We start from the raw sequence: 23,023 nt of genomic DNA, 5'->3' as shown, positions 1-23,023 counted from the left end.
ACAATTTACACGTTTTGGCTAGATTCTGTTGTTTTTGCTTAACTTTTATAACTCCTATGAAGTAACCATTAAACATTTATTTTGAAAGAATAAACAGCTGGGTAGCAGTATAATATACACAGTGCAAATCTGAAATGAATGGCCTTAGAACAAAGTGCATCCATCAAAGGAAAAGAATACTGTGTCTACAACAAGCTGTATTGAAAAAAGGCAAATGGCTGAAAAATAAATAGTGAACACCTGTGCTGAATAAATTAACCAGCTGGTTGGCAATTTTTCATTTGACCTATCTGAAGGGGTTGCTGTTACAAGGCATTAATAAGACACATTCATTTTAAGATATTCCTTTGTTAGTACCATTAATTGATGAATGGTGGAAGATAATATTCTAAATTTACACAACAATTTATCTGCAGATGTATTATTTTCTTCTGAATTAGGAGAAGAATTGTCTGTACAAAAGTTCAATTTGAGTGATTTTTATAGACAGTTCTTACATTATTCAGCGATATTTGTTCCTATAGGAAGGATGTCATGAATTTAGATTATATACAGTTTTTAGGCTTTCATTATAAAATGCGTAGAGCTGCAAATCATGCAGATTTACGTATTCATTAATGGGAGTTGAATAGAGATTTAAAATATGTAAATATATCATTTCTGTTACACTGCTTTTTCAGAGTGATATAGCAAAAAGACAATGTATTGTGAATTCAAATTTTATTTTGATTTAAAAAGTAATAATTATGTTTAAAATGAGATTGAACTGTACATTGAGCTTGGGGGAAGGTAGAAAGAAAAATTTCCTCTGAATTTTTGTGTTATAAAAAGCTTTAGGATGGGTTAAATAAAAGCTTCATTCTTAGTTATTGCATTAATGGCAATAGCTTTTGCAGTTTTCAGAAACGTCATGTTTCAAATTGCTAAAAAAAAAACCGCAAAAATCAAAACAGAACCCCAAAATTTAATTCTTTCATTTGTTTTTTTTTGTAGAGATTACTTTTTTAAAAAACATTTGACAAAGTACTTCTCTTTCTTTGATATTTTATAGTTATTTAATGCCTGCAATATGAAGCAAAAAGACATAATTAATGTACAGAAACAGACTTCTTTCATTAGTGCTTCCTTATAGCAGTTCCGGTATTTCCCAGGGCAATATTTTACCCCGCTCATGAATAAGTGCTTCCTGGTGGCTGTGCACAAGCTGAGAGACTTAGTCCAAACTCTTATTTTCGTGAGCCCATGTGAGCTCCCTGAGTTCATAAGTGAGGAGCAACTTTTAAAGGATACAGGGGTTTTGTTTCCTCTTTTAGCAGAAATCTTGCTCCCTGCTTCCATCTGTAAGGCTACAGATGTGTGAAGGAGCATTTTTATATGTATACTGAATAATTCCTTACTGTTCGGTGAATGTTAACCATCCTGTTAGTTATTGAAGTTTCATACTGTATGTTTGCAGGTCACCTTTAAAATCATAGTTCATTAGTTTTCAGCCAAGATTAAGTTGTTTATTCAGTGCATTAATGGCTTGTGGTAAAAAGATAAAAAGATAGTGTGAAATTACTGCTGAACTGCTTTCACTTACAATGACATTGATTTGATTCATCTCAGCTGGTAGTATAAACTAAAATTCTAAGTTCAAAAGTACTAGTTTCTAAGGTAGATGTCATTGAAGTTCAAGATAAAAAGAGTAGATGAGATTAAAAGTGGAGGTCTGCTTTATAAGAGGAATTTTAAAGAATGGTGTCATGAAAAGGAAATGGACTATACAGAGTAAATGTTGTGTGGTAATGTCCCTCCTTTTGACTGGCTGCCTTCATCTACTATGCACAAATTTGTAACACTTGCATAAAAATAACATTGCTACATGAGGGAACTTTGTTCTGCATGGCTGTTACTTGAACAACTAATCAGAATGCAAGGTCAGAGTTGAAAAAGCAATCTGAAAGTTTTTCTTAAACTTCAGCTCAATATTGAATACTTCGCATATGGACTTGCTATGATAATAGGTGCAAAGTAGTCTCAGTCATATGAAGCACTTCTGTTTTCTTCAGTGAGTTTGGTTTTTAAAAGATCTGAGCTTAATGACTTTAATGCATTTTTGCATTTCAATTTCAAAGAGGTTTTTTAATCCATAGGAAAAACATAATCAAATTGCTTTACCGTTTCTTCTTAAAAATATTATATTTCTTTTGTTTATGTAGCTGTGTATTGCGTTTCACCATGAGAGTTTTGATTTTCATTTTAAGCTTATTCCATCTTTTGAGACCATGTAAAGTAAGAACCCCAATTTTTTGTTTGTTTTTGTGTGTTTTTTTTCTCCTCAGTAAAAATACTCCTCTTGAATTATAGCTTTGCAGTCAAAGAACCAGAATTCTTCGGTGGGTGGTACACCTGATTTGGCCAGGATAAAGAAATTCTAATGCTTTTCATAGAAATGCTTGAGGTTTCCATTCTGGCACTGACTCAAAACTTTAAACAAGTTTTTAAGACTCTCTGAAAAACTTTTTTCCCTCTTCCCCTTGTGTTTTTAATCAGTCAGGATTCAGCTGAAGATGTTGAAGAAGCTGGTGCATTGCCAAAGCTGCCTGTCTTTGGAGCCTCTAGTGCTGAGGGGGTTGCTCAGGAGTCGGAGAAAGAGTGCCCACCAGTGGAGAGCGCCTTGCCGGAGGCAGAGAGCCGGGAACCAGAAAAGGCTACAGGCACTGAGCCAGCAAGTGCAATGGAAGGGAATGATATGGAAATAACCTCTGAGAATGAAAGTTCTCAGAGTGCGGCTTTTGGCGAGTCTGCTCTGGAATTGGGAAGAACTGAAGCTGCCCCAGAAATTTCTGCCCCAGAACCAAAGAAAATTACATATTCCCAAATTGTTAGAGAAGGCAGAAGGTTTAATATTGATTTAGTTTCTAAGGTAGGAACTGAATGACTCTTTTCATATAAGTACATTTTCCTTTTCTTAAAATGCTGGAATTTTAAAAGAATCTTTAATGTTGTGGAGGGCTGACACAGGCAAAAAAGGCACTTGAAAAGTAAGCAAGAATTAAAACAAACAAGAGCTGTTTCATATGTGCTCTTTAGTGTTTGTTTATAAGCAGAGACCATGAAGCATAGCTTAGAAATATGTCCATAAAAGTAGATTTAAGTAATATCTGCAAAACTGCTCTTTTTAAATAGTACCATTAAAAAAAATTATGTTTTTAAACAAGGAAAATCAGTTTACGTACAGATCTTTGATGTTTTTGAAATGAAAAGTAATTTTCCTATTGGAGTGCTTCCTGGGTTTTAGATTTTCCTGTGAAACTCTCTTTGTCTCTCTATACTAGTTTTGGTTCTTTGGCGACTAAAGCACTGAATTGTAATAAATTTTATTGGAAAGGAAAAATAATTACAGTTAATCCATAACATAAAAGCTGACTAAAGTTAGTTGTTGACAAAAATTAGTTGTTATCGTGTTGAATTTCTACTAGTATGCATTTTACTTAGAGGAGAAACTGTTAGTCTGACGTATTTGTCGTACTGTTTAAACTCTAAAATCTGCCTTTTACGTACTTCATAATATATGGATATGGCTCTGCAAATTCAAGTTAAATTCTGTGCTTTAGACTATATATGTGTACTCTGCAATGGGAAGTTTTTTCAACGTTGAATGCTTAATTTTTCATAATCTGCATGAAAAGATTTTTTGAATCTCTGGAAACTTGGAAAAAAACTTTCTTCAATAATGTATTAAATTCTTTGTGGAGACACTACAAAATGCATTATTTCAAATTTTGTCTCTGTGTTCCAAATGTAGATACCTCTTTCATGCATCATTGGAAAGACATCATGAAAACAATAGTCAGTGTATAGTGGTTAAGCAGATAATGCTATTTTGTATCCTTTTTATACTCTTTCTGTGCCACTGTGTTACATGGTGTTAAATGCAATGAATTCCAGAAATTCTGACAGGAGAGTAGTCATCGAGGCAAGACTAATAACTTACGTTGGTTTCTCTCTGGCCCTGGGACACAGACTTTCTCATAGTGTCCTCGTTAGTGTTCCAGTAAACCTTTGTCATGAAAATTTCTGTCTTGTCATGCAAATTCTGTTACTCAGGGCCACAAGGCTTGAAGCATGTTTAAACTCATCTCCAATGCTTTTCAATTCAGACATACGTCTTCTGTAAATAGTTACATTTCTGTCCCTTCAGTATTTCATAATATATTTGTAGCTTATGTAGAATATGACTAAACCTTAACTGGGGGTTTAAGGAATTTACATTGAGAAAATGTGGCATTATCATTTCAGGTAATTTAAGAAACAACTAGTGGTGATTTACACAGACAGCCTCATGTACTTTACTGATACTGGGAAGTGAAGGTTGTAAAATATGGTGTTCAAGGATATATAGCATACAATACACAGAAATTATCCAAGATGACAATACGAAAAATTATCTTGAGCTATGACTCCCAGACTAATAAAACTAAATGAGCAGTAGGCTGACACCTTCTCCCTTTCTCTCCTGCGGACTGCTTTGTCTCCTCCGTTTGCATGGTCACTTCAGTTCATTTAATATTATTTTGCACATACTACATCTTGATGTTCTTTTATTCAGATTTTACTTCACTGTGTGTATACTTGTAAATACTTAAAGAAAACACCTTACAAATGAATACTGTTGGTATCACTGTTTTCTTTTGGTATAAGCACCTTCTCTTTACTCACCATTTTCTTTTTTCCTTCACTGTGCAGTTGCTTTACTCCCGAGGTCTGTTAATTGACCTTCTGATTAAGTCGAATGTTAGCAGATATGCAGAGTTTAAAAATGCGACACGAATTCTTGCCTTTCGAGAAGGAAAAGTAGAACAGGTATCGTAAAATAATGTATTGCATATGTTTAATCTCATCTTTTAAAGTCAAGAAACTTGAAATTGGTTTCTTGAGAGTTTTGTAACAATAAGCTAGTATTTTTCCTTAAGATTCTGATTTTTACTTCATTTCTGGATTTGTATGTGTTATATATAAATATTTAAAAAAAAAAAGAAAGCTAAAATAAGAATGTGCAGTCCAGTAAATTATTGACATAAGTCTTTGCCTCATGTCAGATATTTAGACTATGATCAACTTGACAGTTAATTCTTAAAGATTCACAGGTTTTAGGTTTTCAGATTCCTAGCATAGACTTGATTTCTCTCTCTGCTACTTAGCAAGGGAAGTCATTGGTCTGATAATGGCAACAGGAGATTTTGGCACAGTTAATTAATACAAATTCTTTTGATCAACTCTGCAATCAGAGATGGAAGTGAAATTGAAGGGAAATAAAAAGGGGAAGAGGCTTAAAAAGATTTAAAAATATTTTTATTGTGGAAAATTGGTAACTTTTATTATAGTTATAATAGAAGATAATGGAAAGAAATATATAAGAAAATAACTATAATAGAAAATAGTAATTTAAAATATTTGTTAGGTAATCAGACTATAGTGCTGCTTGATGCTTTTCCTATCCAGAGTATGGAAATTATCTGAAATTATTAAAAAATATTTTCCAGGTACCTTGTTCGAGAGCAGATGTCTTCAACAGCAGACAGCTCACTATGGTGGAAAAGAGAATGCTAATGAAATTTTTGACATTTTGTTTGGACTATGAACAACACCCTGATGAATACCAAGGTAGTGTTTCATTGAACAGTGTACACTTTCTTCTTATGAGTTCATTCAGTTATGCACAACTTTGATAGCTCTCCTGTGTTTTCACACAATTTATTTTTATGGATTCATTTTCAAAGTATGCTTTGACCTTTTTGTGACCTTTTTACTTCAATGTTAAATTCTTCTACTTGAGCACTTGCTCTTCTAGTTCCCACGTCATTTATTATTTACATTTTTCTTTAACAGCAAAATTACATATTACAGTAAGGTTGCAAAATGTTTTTTATAATTTTTAGGTGTTTCCTCCCCCCTCTCAGGGATTTTTTTAATATGGTGTGATGTGCCTGATTTTTCCTTTCCCTTTTTTTGGATAATATGTAAATCTTCACAATATGGTGCCACAAAATCAGAAATGGAGAAAATAGAATTTTTTAACTTTGAAAGTAAATGTAATTTAATGCCTTTTAGTTGCAGAGGGCAAGTTCAAAGTGCCTTTATCAACTGGTGGCTTATTTAGATGAGAGAAAATTTGAACAGATTTGAGCCATAATGTGCAAAGAATAATGAGCATCAGGTCAAAGAGGAAAATTGGCTAACAGAAGGAAGGTGATGGAAACCCACTCTCTGCTTTGGGTTTATGCACCTCAGGGTACAAAGAATGAAGTGATGTTCTCAGTTCTTGGAGTCTAAAAGTAAACTAAGGCAAAAAAAGAAAAATCTGTCAAAAAGAAATAATGAGGAAAGAGGAATAGTTAAGCTATTGACGTACATTTCAGACTGAAGCATATTGGTGCTTTTGTAGCTTGACAGTAGCTTGGCTAGGCAGTATTTTTGAAAGAATCTAGTGTTAAAAAGAAACAATTGCTAAGATACTGGTATTGGTTTGATTACTTGAACAAGACCCTTAGACTAGGTACAAACATTAGAGAAAAATTACTTTAAACATATGCAAGAGAGAATTGGTCAATATTAAAAATGATGCGGTGAGATTGGGAGAAAAAGAGTCTGTGATGAACTCCAGAAAATCCTGAAGGGGGAAAAACTCATTAGACTGAAGTGGTTTATAGATTACAGGTAATTTCAGGTTTGCTGCTGATGGAAGAAATGAAGGTGCTCAGAGTGAGAATATAGGTGGTATTTAGAAAATTTATTAAGTAAAAAAAGGAGACGCCACATCAATTTTAAATGAATTCATTGATTCATGTACCTAAATGACATAAGATTTATTTTTGTTCCAGAGGTAGTTAAACAGATTTTGTTCCTACATTTTAAAATAGGCTGGGAAGTAATTTGGAATATTTTGAGTCAGATTAGTCTAATGTAAAGACTTCAGAAATTTAAAATTGCTCTTGGTGAGATCATTACATTTGTGGGAAGGCAGACTTTTAATAGGGAGAGTTCATGATAGTGAAGAATTTTTTTAAAGCTTTTTTCTGTAAAATTTGGAGTTATGTAAGAAGTCTGAAGTGAGGAAGAACTTGAGAATTTTTTTAGAACGATAAAACAAAAAAACCCTGTCATTTTATGACTTGCTGCTTGGCTGTACAAAGGGTAGTAAGAGACATTTGTCATAAAACGGTGGTTGAATGTTGAACAGAATGTATCGCTTGGTAATACTAGTCTCAGCATTGATGGAAGCGTTTCTGAATTACCTATGAATTTATCCATGACTGAAATAAGCTTAAGAGCAGATTTCTGAATAGTATGAAAGTATGCTATTGCTTAAATACAATCTTCTCCTGGGGAAGAAAAAATCATTTAGTTATTAAGATGACTGAAGTTTTCCAGAAGTGTTTTTTTTCAGTGTGTTTCTTTGAATTTCAAAATGTGTCAGCAATAGTATTAATTTAAAGGGGAGATATGCTTCCTCATCCCTGTCATCTTTGTGTCTCATCCATACTTGTTTGGTATGGATGAGCAAGTCATCAATTTGAAATAAATATTGTGCCTTCTCATCTTTGGATTAAGGCAGTATGTGAATGGCTTCTCTGCGCATAAATATACACTCTAAACATATCAGCATGGATTCAGCAGTAGTCTTCTGGAATGGGTGTCATTCAGGTATAATACTTTGGGTAGTTCACAGGAAACAGCATCCCAAGGCACCTCAACGGATTTTTGTCACAGTTTCTCACTTTTCTCACACAATTGAGAAATGGGTTTAGATCAAGTCTAACATAAAGAATAGATCAAGCCATAATTAGAGGTTGCTTTCTAAACTGTTGGAGACTCATACAATGGGTTTGTGTTATTTTGAAATCTTTTAATGGAGCGATATTTCTGTCTCCTGAGAAAACTCACTTTCCGGAAGTAAATTTTTAAACTTATCATTGACTTGGATTATCCATTTTCAGCAATATGTTTGTTGAAAAGCTCAATTGCTTTTGTTTGTTTAAATACAAAAGTACTTGCTTAAGTTGAAGCATGTGAGAAAATACAAATGTTGTACTATGCCCTTTACCTAAATTTACTTTTTCCTCAGACTACGAGAGCAGTACATTTGCTCAGTTCTTAAGAACACGGAAGTTAACACCCAGCTTGCAGCACTTCATTCTTCACTCTATTGCAATGGTTTCAGAGACTGATTGCAGCACTCTTGAAGGTCTTGAGGCAACAAAAAAATTTCTTCAGTGCCTTGGCCGCTATGGCAATACACCATTTTTGTTCCCTCTGTATGGTCAAGGAGAGATTCCACAGTGCTTCTGCAGGTAGGCTTCACTTTTCTAATACCTATCTTCAAAAAAGGAAATCCTTGGTAAGCTTCACTTTTCTAATACCTATCTTCAAAAAAGAAAATCCTTGGTAACCTAATGCTAATAGATATCATTCAATAGGAATCATGCTGTTAACAATTTCATGTTGATTTTATTTGCTTTACATTTTCATTGGCTATGAAATTACCCCCCCTCAAAAAAAAAAGGAAAAAAGAAAAAAAATGTTGGAAGTTATGCTACTCTAATACTTTGAAACAATTTTCATTGTATTACAAATGCAACTTGTAGTAGCTGGCTGTTGTGGTGGCTGCCTATGTAATAAGTACTATGGAAAGTACTTAGGAAGTGAGAAAGAGATAATTTAACTTATACGTAGCTATCCCTTTTTAAAACTGACAGAGGAGACTTGGAGCGATGTCTGTCCAAAAGGATGACTGTGCATTTTGATAGGTTGAGAAAATTTGTGTTTCAGTCTACCTGAAGTTACAGGAAGATACATGTTTTCGATTTGTCTTACTAATTAATGCTGAGAGTGCATCTGCTGTTCATAGACAGATATTTAATAATGAACTGGATTTTTCGGAAAGAAACAAAATTATGCCACATGTCTGGTTTATTATTAAATAAAAAAACCTACGCAATTCTTTCACCTGTGTTACATCAGATTTATACAAACAGGGCAACTGATGTGAAATCATGTCCCTATTCTCTTGGCATCATTTTGTAGATCTGTATAGACCACAAGCTTCCACCTATGACTTGAACAGCAGAAGAGATACCGTGAAGCCCTGTTACACTGAGCCATATACAGACTGCAGTTTTACATTCTAACATCTTAAACAGCAGCCATATGTTCTCCGTTACTTGAGCCCTAGAAAGTAATTAAAACAAAACCCCCCTATTGATTCCAGGATAAAACAACATCCACTTCAACCCCTTTACTTGAACTGTGGGCAATGATAATGTAGTCTTTATCGTGACTCCTGAGGTGTGCTAGGGATCATAGTTCTAGCAGAGGAGTTGTTGATGGATGCCTTTGGGGACCATCAAGAATACATGTGCAGAGGGTGGGCGGTTTTAATTTTCAGTTGTTTCCAACAGTTCAACTGGCTTTTAAAAGGCTGAGGAGTTTTTTTAATCTTTTCTTTTGCTGGCAAGCAGCCTTTCCATCTGCTCTATGTGGGTTTTTAATGTAGTAACCTGTAGGTCTGAAGTAAACATTAGCTCTATTTAAAAAAAGCAGTATTGCATGGTGAGGCCATTTTGTTGTCTGAGTGATATATTTGTATATCATTCCTTTAAATATCAGTGCAGAGTCTTCTCTGCTTTGTTCTTTGTTGGTGGACAAGTTTTGCTTTTTACATGTGTGCTACTATTCAGAAATTCTGGTTTACAGCACGCTATTGGACGTTATCTTCCTGTCTTGTCTGTATGATAGATACTGTTTTTCTTCTCTGTAACGGTACTTAAATTACTGCTAGAAGAATGACCTTAGCAGCTTGAGCCTATTTGGCAGTATATAGGATGGATGCAATTGTATGTTGATACAAACATTCTGGAATAATTATCATAGTTACTGAGTGGTACGTATAAAGTAGCTGGTTGGCATCAGCAGCTGGCCGTATTGTGGAAGGTCTTATTTGGCCTTAGCAACCGATGAAGGCCACGTGGAATTGTCCTATGTGATGTATATATGTAGATTACCTAATGTTTCCATTAGTTGATTAGACAACTAGGCATTGTTCTGTACTACATTGAATAGAAATATTAGTTGGTAACTCCATCTTTTGTCAATAGCCTTTCATCTGTACCTTAAACTCTATTTGTATGGAGATTTGAAAACGTGGACTTATCTAATTAGGTACTCGGACAGACAATTTGTGAAAAAGAATTGTTTTTAGTAAGTACTCTGGACACAGTCATGCAATAGAACTAGTGTTCGTGGATTTTATGAATGTCTTTCTGTCTTTATAGGACTTCATGTGGCACCAGATACCTATACGTGGCCAATGGATTAATAAATCAAAAGATTATCAGAGCTGTTATAGTAGCACAAGTTTTGCAATTAGACCTTCTTTGGCTTCAAATAACTGGGGAAAAAAGTAAATTTAATAATTAAAATTGAAATTAGAATTTTAGTTATATTTTTTCCACTGTATGTTCTTCTCAATATAATTTTTCTTGCATTCCTGAAAGCCCTTTGGCTTTATTTTGTTTAATAGCCAGCACATGCAATCTTCTGATCTCTAACAGCAATATATTTCAAGAGTTAGCAATAGTGGTGTCTAGAAGTCTTATCAGAAAATCATTCTGTGATCACAGGAATTCTGCAGATGGCCTGAACTTTCTATTTATGCCCATTGATTGCTGCATTTTAGTTGGGTTTTTTTTTTTTGTTAAATTGTAAGTCTTGCTATAAGGACAGTATTTTAATAGTTGAAGCAAATTACTCTGTCAAACCAAGAAGTAATTATACTGTGAAAAGGTTTGTATTACAAACATTCTAATACAAAATAAAGTTTAAATGTCTTTGTTTTCAAGCGAACAATTTAGGAGGCAATCACAATTTTTTTTGAGATTAATCACAGTTTTTATATGTGGTCTGCCCTGGGTATTATGTCGTGCTAAAACTGAGCAGTATCTGAAGAATACTGTTCAGACGGTATAGTAAAGTGGTAACGCCACAACCTATACATCATACCCTACAGTTTTTATCACCAGGTTATCAGAGTAAGGTGTCACCTGTTCTGTGATTTCTAACCACCGTTCTATATTCTGTTTTAATGTAAACCTCTTAAGCGTTTCTTGCAGCCAGTTACACTGTGTGTTCTCATCAAGGCTACTGTTATAAATGGCGTGCATGCATATTTATGTGAATGAGTCAAAGACATTTGTAAGTCACATCCTTGCATTCTAAATGAATTCTGCATAAACAGTACAACGTTTTATAACTACTGACGACACTTGAGTGAGTAAAAGCAGTGTTAGTTCTTTATTGGTTTAAACAGGTATGGTTTAGGAGAGAAAATTAAACTTTTATATCACTGTAATGTACCTCCCAATATGTCGAGGTACAGATGTGAGACTTCTATCTCCATAAATTGGATTCGTGGTACAAGGAGGGTCATTGGAAGCCTCTAAGCTGACAAGCAGGAAAACTTTACTGGCTTGTATAACAGCTTTCTTTGGTTCAAACTTCTTGGTATGAAACTGCTATGTCTCTTCCTTTCTAATGAAGTAGGAGTATTATGCTTAGTAAAAATAAATATAGTAATATCTCATTCTTCAGGAAAATCAAAGCAAGCCTTTACATTTTATATGGTAAACATAAGACGCCAAAACCTCAATATGTAAGGCAGCTGGGGAAATCAATATATGTTTTGCAGTTTGCTGTTAACATGTTTGTTGCAAATTGTAACACAGCTTTCATTTTCTTGAAAAAATGTTACTAAAGAAAAACTGTAGTTGGGCATCATTGTAAACTGTAAAGTCTCAGTGATACAACATTTAGAATATTTAGTGTGATTTTTATGTTTTTTCCGGTTTTTAGAAAACATTAGGAAATACCCCAAGTATTTTCTGATGTAGGAGGTTAATGTTAAAATTGTCAGCTTCCAAATTTTCCTTTGTAACTGGGGAAAAAAAGATACCTGACTTAAAAATCTGAAATAGTTGTCAAATGTTAGGACATATTTGCTTTTGCATGTTGTAAAAAATTCCTCTTTTGTAACTTGAATCTCCTTTCTTTCCTTCCAGTTTTTCAGAAGCAAAAACTTTTTGAATTTTTTATTGTTTTGAGGAGTGATTGGAAGTGCTTTTTTACAAATATTGTTTCATATAGTTCACTTTTACAGTTCACATCAGTGAAATATGCCTCTTATTTTCAGTTTTTCTTTGAGAGGAAGTCTTTCTGGAAGCTTTCAGTTGTGATTCTCTTCACCCATGACCAGTGTTGTTTAATGAATGACAGCTGAGAAGTGAATTGTAGGTTGTGGCCTCCCTTCTGTGATTTTTCTCAGTGCTTGCTTTGTGAACACACTGAATTTTCGGGGAGACCGTGCACAGTTTGTCTTCAGTTTGGTTTCAGATTCTTTTTTCTGGACTCTTGCAAATACGAACTTCCAAATGGAAACAAGACTTTTTGAGAAGTAGTAGTGCAATTTTTTCCCATTTGAAGTTTTAGAGCGAATTGGAGACTGTATGCCATCTATCATCTCATAAAGGTTCTAGGGGGTGACATGTCGTGTCTTTTTTCTCTTTGTTAGGAGTCATCCAAGAATTGACAGATGTGGTCATGGTAGTAGGTGCTGAGGTGGTAGAATGTGTGCGGCTGCTTTGCCATTGGAATTAGTGATTCACTGACTTTTATGGGTAGTCAGTTAATGACTTGCATTTCCTATAAATAAGCTTTGAACTTTTACATTGTTTATATATTTGGTGGGCAATGTAACCTTTTTTTAGTAGTTGTTACAGATTTGAACTGAAATTAGTCATTTTTTGTGTCAGTGCCAGTGACAGTAGTAATTTTGTGATGGAGGAAAGATCTGATTAAGATGGTTCATCTCTTTCAATCCCTATATTTACAAGAAGATTAAGAGTCCAGACTGAGGTATGATGGATTGTGTGATTGATTTGGAAGGTTCCTGTATATATGTCAAAAATGAATAATCAGTTTTTACCCTTACATTTGAGCTATTATCTGCTACAAATGTTGAAGCTTCTGAGGTAGTCTCAGGTACTTTAACATTTCCAATTATGTCCCTGTTACAGTCTCTAGGAAGGTTTTAGTGTTCTGAAATCAAGACTAGACTTTAGGAAACCGTACTGTATAAGCACTTAGAATTGATATGTTAAAAATGTAGTGTAACATCTTTTCATTCAAATCTATAAATGAGTATCATGTTTCTACATAAGCAATATACAGAACTTTTCTGTATGTTAATTGTATGATTTGGCATATTAATGAGAAATTCAAACAATGTTAATTCCTTGTGACGATAGATATGACAGATTTGAGTCTTAGCACATGTGCAATTCTGTGCAAGTGTGAAAGAATCACAAGTGATTTAAAAAACGTAGGCTGTATTTGAAATCCGAGTTCAGACCTATGTTTCAAAATATATAATTTTCATATTTATATATCTCTTACCACTTAAGATTATTCCATTTCTTTGGACCTGAAAATATATTTTGAAATTACTGACAACTTGTCAGTATTACTTGGTTTTTACTAAAATACTGAATAGTAAGAGTAGCTGCAATGCTGCTTTCTTCTTAATTGTTTTCGCTTGCATTTCAGTTAAATAATAAAACTTTTGATGTAGTTTCGCTTTTAAAGACAAACGATATATTTCTCTTCACTTTGTTGGCAGATGAATGGGCAAGCATAGTTAGCATGAGTGTTTGTAGGATCTGTTGTTTGTTTTTCCCTCTAAGGAGAAACTCTTTCTTGGGATAAACATCAGGGAAGTGAGCTAATCCATCATTCTGAGACCTGTTCACTAGTGATGGATGGATAGATTGGTAAAGTAACTCAATAATCTTCATTTTTTTTCAGGTTATTCACAGATCAGTGAGCATTGTCGTTAATAAAGCTATGGAATGCTTTTGTGTCCTTGCCCACATTATTTCTCAGAATTTGACAGGAAAAGACTTTTAATTTGGAAATAACCTTTGTTGTGAAATGCATTCTAAGTGTATGAAACTTTGAAAATGCCCTCCCATTTTAGATTTTATCTTTCTTCACAGTGAGATGTTTGTCTGTTCTTTGTTTAAAAAATTATTTACAAGTTTGAGAGCTTTTCTGCTCCTTATTACTTCACTGACTGGAAATACAGTGTTCTTTAGAAGTTTATACCTCATGAAGGCCTTCAACCATTAGAATATATCACATGGGATGCTCTGAATCATATGAATGTTGTCACAGTATATAGATTTCAGATCCCTAACTAGGCATGGAAAAGTTTTCAATCAAGAAATTGTATTATAGTGATCAGAATATACCCTGTGGTATAGGAAGAATAGATGTAACATTCCATATTAAAAAACACTGAAAATAACTTGCATTGTCTTACTCTCATTCTTGATCATTCTTGGTTCGTTTTACAAACATATTTGGAACTTAAAAGCACAAAACACAAATGCTATAATGAGATGATATTTCAGTAATTATTTGCTTTAATAATTAAGACAATAATAATATGAAGGAAATATATCTGATACATTATTTGGTGTTACCTCTTAACAAGTAAATTACTCTCTGCTTGTGTGGGGATGTGGAGATTCTGGCTTATATATTCTTCCTGAGAATTAGGACTCAGACATATGAATATGTTACAGCATTCATATGTTTATTATTGAAGCAAATCTGGGATGTAATGCAAATGTAGTTCAGCAGAGTCCTTTTTCGTTAAACTAGAAGACAGAGAAAGGTAGCTTCTAAAAACATTACTGAATTAGTAAAATAGTCCTTGAATTTCATTGGAGGTTAAGATAACTTGAATTTTTGTCTTTTCTGGAGGCAGAGAGCGCATAAATGGATTTTATAGATGCGCTAATGCTTAGTGACTAGCTTCTAGTTTTTGTGTCTCTGCCCTCCAGTCCTGATCTCCCAAGCTCCTCTTTGAGGGCAGAACGGTTGTATAATTGCAGCTGAAGGACCTTGTGCTTCTTCTTTTACAAGGTCGATAGAACTTAGAACCAGGCAGGTCTCATACTTCTACCTTCTGTAGAGATTAGTCTTCAGAGTGCACTTGTAGTTAACTACCATCACAGTAGTACAGAAACCACTGAACTTTCTTTTTTCTTTTTCTTTTTTTTTTTCTCCTGCTGTGTAGTAATTTCTTGCAATTTCCACAATGCTTTAGCTATAATGTCTAGGACACTTGCTAGTTAAATAGTTGAATATGTTGCCTGATGGATCCTCACCTTACTTTCATGTAAATCTTCTATTTCTTGAGTTTAGTATCCCAGAGAGTGATTCTTAACTTAGATCCACTAAAAGGTAGTGTTAATTGCAATATCCTTGAAAAATGTTTATATCATTCTTTCATTTAATAAGCCAGTATTAAGCAACTTTTCTTTCAAATTCCGGTAAATGAGAAGTAAACTCTTCTTAAGCAGCTATGGTAGTACACTACAATATGGTTAAAATGTGGTGTTTATCCTCTAGTTCATTTCAGGTCTTTGCCCAAAACTGAGTCAAGGGTACACCATACAACTTGAGTGCAAGTTAATTTTCTAGCAACTTCGCTTTGAGGTCTGTTTTTAGATAATTTTGTAAAGTGAGATGCAAGTGTACTGACTTGCAGTAGTTGTTGAACAGACTATTTAGGGTTAACAATGTCGTTATTTTAAGAAACAGCACTTTCTACATTGTGATTATGACTGTTCACAATCTTGACAAAACTTCCCAGCTCTGGAATTACTTATTTTAGACCTAGTCTCAAATTCTTTACCTCAAATTTTGAATTTTTGCTGAGAAGACAGTAGCCTCATATTTCATCATATCAGTTGTCATCTTTCAACAGTGTTTGGATTTACTTTGCAGTTCCTGGAAGCACAATAAATTTATTCTGAAACAGAACTTAATATCCCTTTTTACTTCAACAAGTGACAATACTTTTTCCTTAATAGTTTTATGGAACTTTTTCTGGCTGTACTCTTACCTAGATAAATTTTCGTAACTCTTTGTGACTTATAACTGTTTGCTAAAATCTTAATCATGTTCACTCCTTCTGAGATTTTCTTGTAAATAACTTGTTAGGTTGTTTTGGTGAACTTTACAGTAAATTTACCATTCTTCCTAAATACTTTATTTAAGAAGGCTAAATCCCAGACTGTTTGTTTTTTAACAAACAACAAACAAACAGACAAACAAAACCCCAGAGAACACTTCTTTAATTTATTTGATCAAGAGACCTGTTGCCATGGCGTAATCTAGTCATCAAAAGTTTATAGTCAAACTTGGGTTTTTCTTCTTTCATGAGCATTGGAAGACCTGCTTCTTGCACATATATTTTTCCCCCTCTTAAGTATTCCAAGTTGTAGGATGTCACATTTAATTTGTTTTGTCATAAGCCAAGAAATTAGATTAAATCTTACGCAAAAGACTTTGCTTTCAAAATCCTTGTACGCTAAATGTCTTTTTTTTTTTTTCTTGCAGAGGTTCTTTTATTTCCTGTGGTACAGAGGATTTTTCTGAAGGGTATCTCATCCCTATGTACCTCTCATGAAGTTAGCATCTTTTTTTCTTATTCATAGAATCATACAGGTTGGAAAAGACCTATAAGATCATCGTGTCCAACCGTCAACCCAACACCACCATGCCCTCTACACCATGTTCCTAAGGGCCTCATCTACACGTCTTTTAAATACCTCCAGGGATGGGGACTCCACCACTTCCCTGGGCAGCCTGTTCCAAGGCCTGACCACTCTTTCAGTAAAGAAATTTCTCCTAATGTTCAATCTAAACCTCCCTTGGTGCAACTTGAGGCCATTTCCTCTTGTCCTATCGCTGTTACTTGGGAGAAGAGACCGACCCCCACCTCGCTACAACCTCCTTTCAGGTAGTTGTAGAGCGCGATGAGGTCTCCCCTCAGCCTCCTCTTCTCCAGGCTGAACACCCCCAGTTCCCTCAGCCGCTCCTCATAAGACTTGTGCTCCAGGCCCTTCACCAGCTTCGTTGCCCTCCTCTGGACACGCTCCAGCACCTCCGTGTCCTTCTTGTAGTGAGGGGCCCAAAACTGAACACAGTATTCGAGGTGCGGCCTCACCAGTGCCCAGTACAGGGGCACGATCACCTCCCTGCTCCTGCTGGCCACACTAGTTCTGATACAGGCCAGGATGCCATTGGCCTTCTTGGCCACCTGGGCACACTGCCGGCTCATGTTCAGCCGGCTGTCAGTCAGCACCCCCAGGTCCTTTTCCTCTGGGCAGCTTTCCAGCCACTCTTCCCCAAGCCTGTAGCGTTGCCTGGGGTTGTTGTGGCCGAAGTGCAGGACCCGGCACTTGGCCTTGTTGAACCTCATACAGTTGGCCTCGGCCCATCGATCCAGCCTGTCCAGGTCCCTATTCACCAGCAGTAAGAGCCTACAAGAAACTGAAGCTGGGTGGGTTGTATGCGCTCTTGCAAATTGCAGGTCTAATCCGTCAAATATTACTTCTTCAAATTTTTCCCTCTGCAAAAAGTAAGGATGTAGCAGAAAAGGGAATGTCACATCTGCCAAATCAGCAGCTGTGAGCAGTAGAACAGCCTACGCAACACTTCCAGGCAAGCAGAGGCTGAACTGTCCACATTCATGTAGCCCATATGAGGGTGGTGTTGAACCAAAACTCTTCTGATTTGAAGTGCAGCACTGCCTGTGAAAAGAAGTAGATTTTTGCTTCAGAAATTACTTAAAGCTAAGCAGCTGCTATCCCAAAACAGATTTTTGTAAAATACCGTGCACATATGTGTTAGCACCTTTTTGTACAATTAACATATTTGTGCGACTTCAGTGCTTCTTAAATCAGGATTTTTGTTCTGTGGTTATTTTAAATGTGGAAGGTGGGAAATTAGTTTCATAGTGGAAGGCTTGTAGAAGAGGATAGCTAACAAGTGTAAATAATTACAGAAAACTTCTGTGGTGTTAATGACTTTCAAGTGCATTATTAGATAAACTGGTCTCTCGTTTATTTATATTAGGAATTTATTAACGGATACAACTAAGCTTCTTTTCCACTGCTCTCAGACTCTCTAAACAACTCTTGTAAAAGAGTCATTAGTAACGTAGCTCTTGTGTTAGTAATAAGCTTGGCAATAGCGCAGTTGCTTAAATTACTAACAGTTTGATAACTGAAAACAGAGCTTATACATGGTCTTATTTTTGTCAACAGAACTTGCTCAGATTTTAGAAACAGCTTAATAAATCTACACTTAGATGAAGCAAGACTGGAAGTCTAGGAACATAAAAATGTATGATGAACTAAGATTTTTATTGCAATGTCTTCTAACATTTGAGTTTCAGAAAACAGAATTGGAATCTTGAGCCCATAAAAGGCAGCATTGACTTGCCAAATGCCTGAACTTGCACATCACATAATAGGAACTCAAATGTTAACTCTTGAAATAGTTGCATTTCAGTGCAGATTTGGCCGTTCAGATGTCATGAACAATAAATATTAATCCTTGCCAGACTCTGATGAAATAGACTTAAATTATCCCTGTTTTGTAATTATGAAAAAAAGCACACAGAGGGTCTAATGCATCTTAGAGTGAGTGATAAGTAGGTATATTACTCAGATTCTTGAGTTTTGTGCTCTAAAAAAAATCAAGTACACAGTTTTTATCCTGTTACCTATTTTACTGTGAAATACTATACGCTCTGCTAGAACTCTTCAGTATGTGAATGTGTATTTCTATATATAACTGTCTAAATCCCATACAATAAAACGGAGCGATTTCTTAGTTTTAAAATGAAATTTGGTTCTTAAACCCCTAGAAAAAATATGCAATATGAAATTTGCTATAAAATGACATTTGATTGGGCTACTTCTTGTTTCCCGACCCTCCCGTAGCTGTGGCATTTCCTCCCTGAGCTGTCGCCATTCCTGCCTGCTGTGTCTTTCTCCATGAAAAGGGTTTGCTGAAACTGAAATGAGCAGAGGTCCTCGGTTCCTCCCTCCGCCCCCCCAGTGTTTTGATTGAGAGCTTTGCCTTTACAGCAACTCTTTCTATAGCATTTCCCAGTCACAGTGCTAGGATTTCCTTCTGTTTTGTCATGCTAGGACAGAAGTGAAGTTCTGGTGAAAGAAATCATCTTGCTGTGTGAGTACAGGCATAAAATTGTCGTTCCTGCAAAATATTTTTTGGAAGTTAACTCACTTCTGGTTGATAACTATGCAGGAACTTTCTGACGGTTTTAAAACTGTCATTTTGCTAATTGGATTTATAAACTGGGCTGATCCTATAATCTTTCAGGACCTTTTTTAAATTTGACAGGAATGCTGTACATGGTCTGCAGGAAAAAGTCAAACTATTTGACTCTTCATTTACTTCCTTAAGCACTTATTGTCACATATTGTCCTTTCCAATAGCTCTCCAAATGCCAGGACAGTTCTGGTTTGGTACTTCCTGCCCCCCCCCCCTTCATCTGAGTGGGTGCACATACTGAGATTTGACTTTTATATGGGAACTCTGTTTTCGGAAAATTAACTATCTTTTTTTTTTTTGACTGTAGCCATTTTATTGATTTGATTTGTCTGCATTCTACTTTTTAATGTTTTTAGAACATACAACACTGTTGTAGAAATGCTCAAGTTCTAGGGACCTTTTGGAAACACAGAATTTAACATAAGAACCAGGTCACAGCTTGCTCTGTGTGTAAAAATAAATTGAAAGAGGACAATTCATTAATTCAGCACTTGGCATGTTTTTCTTTGATCTTTCTCCAAAGCTTGCTGTGCTGTAGATGCAGTATTCATCTTTAAGGAGAGAAGCAAATAGTTTTTGCTGTAAAAGACTGTACAGTTGGGGAGAAAAATATTCAATTTTTTAATTAATGGCTCCGTGCATTTTAGAAAGTAGAAGACCAACTATGTGCTGGAAATAAAAACTACTTCTTTTGGTGTGAAACTATGTGATATGGTTTTCCAATTCTTCTATGTTTCAGAATGAACTATGGGTAAGTCTGTAATTTAAGGATGTTTACGGTATCTCTGTGTTGAAAATCAAGGTGTCAGATGGAGAGACATTCTATTTTTGTTCAATTAATATCGGAGAGCATTACATCAAAGCAGTAAACTCCTCTTGTAGCAACAGATGCAGCAACCCTGAAGCCTATTCTCTCTCTTGTTACATTAGTGTTTAATTAAAGAAAACAACTAGTTGGAGGCAGTTACTTTCTGTGAAATGTAATGAAGATTTATTTTGTAAGTGACCTTCACTGTATTAGCTGAATCAGTAATCAGTAAAATTAATAGAATAATCAAATTATATACAAACTCATAAATCATCGCGAATATGCTGTCAAAAATTCAGCTTTTAATATGTCCTATTGTTTCACAGCTGTATTAAAAATTACAACTGCTGATTCCTGCCTTGATGGGAACTGAAATGGCATTTAAAGGCTGTGTATGATGGAGGGCTACCAGGCCAAAAATTTTCACAACTGTTAATTTAGCTGTAATATGATTTGATGTCACCAGGGCAAAGTTGAAGTTGAGTACAGTGTTGTTGCTATCTTTCAGCAAAACTTGAATTATTAGTGTAGGCAGTCGCCAGTTAATTAGAGTAATATCAGTTTAAATGTCTGTCATTTAGGGTTAATGGTATCAAAGAGTTGCCTTGTACTTGAAGTACAGTGAAATCGTCTTGAATAGCCTATTGTATGAAAGTAATGTTAGCACAATGATTTTACTTTGTCATAAATTATTGGGATGCCATTTAGTTTAATATTTCAATTTCTATATTTAAATAATTTTGGCAAGTTCTTCCTAATTATGTCATTTTTCATGCTAGGCTGTTTTAACAGGTATTTTGGCTCTTTGTAATTGTTTAACACAACACAATCTAAATTCCTTTCCATTTTCATTTAAAAAGAGAAGTTTTCTGCTGGCCTTCTATGAAAGGTCATGCCCTCCTTCACTGGATAGCAGGCTACTCCTGAAAATAAGTAATTCACATTTTTGCGCAGCCAAGCAGCAAAGTTCTTTCAAAGCACGCTAGAAAAATAAAGTGCATATATCAAAAAGCCCTTAACTGTGGTTGAAGTCAAAGGAAAAATATAATTTATAGTTTTTAACAAAGGAATCTTAGTTCTAGTTAGGTTAATAGTGCTATTCTTTTATACAACATATGAAATAAATTCATCTGAGTTGGTTTGAAAGATCCTAATACATGCTTTGTCAGGCAAGAAGCCATTGATTGCAGCATTAGATATAATAAGCCAGTAGCTCAAGGCTCTGCAATAATTCTTCAGTGGATGTTTAACCTTTGTGTCATCTTCAACAATCTCCAGACAACCAAGGTTGGGATTCAACATGGTGTATGTTCTCCCTGCTTTTGCATGGGTGGAAGAGGTATTCCTAGGGGATTGGATCTTCTGATTCAGCCAGTAGCAAGTGATATTGCTGAAACCAGGACACACTTCCTTTGACTGCTACCTTTTGGAGTACAACTCAGAAGAGGTGTGAGTTGGTAACACACTTCAGCCATTTGCCGTGCTGTGTCATTCATGCAGTTTAAAAGGTATTGCGGTACTAACTGTCCTTGAACTGTCTAATATGACTTTTGAATGCCAGTATGGATTCCATTTTAGGAAGTCACGTTTGCAAAATGGAAGTTTCCTTTTCCAGATATCTAAAGCTCTACCTTAAAAAACAAACAAACAAACAAAACCAAAAAAAAAACAAACAAAACAAACAAACAAACCCCAAACCTGTTTGTAAACCAGGAGAATCTTGCTATCATTCCAGAAATGTGGGAGAACTGTGTTCCACCAAACCAGCCTGCCTTTCTCATATTGGTTGTTTACTTTGGCTAGTCTGATGCCTAGCTAATGCTAGGCAGGTATTAGAAATGTAGTCGTGCTGATCTGTTAAATTACAGTGTAAACTCTACCAAAAAATAAATAGAATTACACATTCTTATTTTAAATACAATAACTAGGCAGGCTCTGTTAATGAAATGGCAGGTGTAATTTCTAATTTTTGTGCCCTCCCAGTTTCAGCTCTGTCCTTCCATCTGTGAGCTGAACATCAAATGGCTGGGTCATACGAAGCCTCAGCTGAATAACGGGAACTTGGAAAACTCACAGTATCCTTCTCTGGCATGCTAAAATGGAACAGTGTGTCCTGTATTGAATGTGCTACAGGCTGTTTTATGGTTTATTCATAGAGGCTCTTTACTTTTGAAAAATTGGGATCACAAGAAGAACACAGGTGTATTTAACTTGTAGGACAAAGGAAGAATTGTTAAATGTCACTTGATAGCGTTTGGCAGTTGTCTCTGATAGAGCGGTTTTCTCTGAGAAAAGGATATGCAGTTTATGTCAATATGCAAATTATTTGTCCGTTCTTTCTCTTCAGCATACATGAGAAGAGGTCAGTGATAGCTGATTGGTCGGAATGAACCACTGGAGATTCTTAAATAAGTAAATAAATAAATAAATACATTAAAGATTCCCAGGCTAGATCGGATATTGCAAACAGTCCAAACCTGAAATTGTATTGTAAGGGATCAGACACACCTCCCTCATCTTTTTTCTTTACCTTTCTCCACTGAGTAATTTCCATGCTGACTGGAAATTTTAAAGAGAAAGATTAATTCTTTTTTAACATAATTTGAAAAATGTTCTTACTGGTTTACCTTTTGTCACACCAAGTTCTAGAGAACTTCATCCTCTGCATTTTGTATTGTTATAGTAAGAATGCCCCTGAAATAATGCACTGTAAACAAAAAACTGACTGAAGTTTATCTTAATTCACAATTAATCATCAACCTTTGTCCTTGAGAATCTCTAACCTATATCTTCTTTCTGTAAGATCATTAATTTCTCTGCATTATAGTGCTCTCACAGAAAGTTTAAGGAATTTTTTAAAAATATATAGCAAAAAGAATATTGGTTGTTTATACTTGCTTGACAGCATTTTGAAGAATGTGGGCTTACATTAAAATCTTTCAGGAGCTAGAATTAAAAGAA

General features: G+C 35.2%; 1 protein-coding gene across 7 annotated transcripts in view; it reads left to right on the top strand.

The window, feature by feature from the left end:
- The window catches only part of CHM (CHM Rab escort protein), an 80,199-nt gene that overhangs the window by 25,339 nt on the left and 31,837 nt on the right, over nucleotides 1-23,023 (top strand). For all 7 annotated transcript variants that reach the window (XR_012675522.1, XR_012675524.1, XR_012675521.1 and 4 more), the window contains exons 5-8: nucleotides 2,536-2,908; nucleotides 4,732-4,848; nucleotides 5,529-5,649; nucleotides 8,111-8,336. Coding sequence is in view for 1 of the 7 variants with exons in the window: in XM_075161955.1 (XP_075018056.1) it covers nucleotides 2,536-2,908; nucleotides 4,732-4,848; nucleotides 5,529-5,649; nucleotides 8,111-8,336 (837 nt within the window). In the remaining 6 variants the exon portion in view is untranslated. The remainder of the gene's footprint in view (nucleotides 1-2,535; nucleotides 2,909-4,731; nucleotides 4,849-5,528; nucleotides 5,650-8,110; nucleotides 8,337-23,023) is intronic.

The sequence above is a fragment of the Calonectris borealis genome, chromosome 13 (genome assembly GCF_964195595.1).
Source record: "Calonectris borealis chromosome 13, bCalBor7.hap1.2, whole genome shotgun sequence".
NCBI lineage: Eukaryota > Metazoa > Chordata > Aves > Procellariiformes > Procellariidae > Calonectris > Calonectris borealis.
The sequence above is the reverse complement of the archived record's forward strand: the minus strand, read 5'-3'. Positions and strand labels throughout refer to the sequence as shown.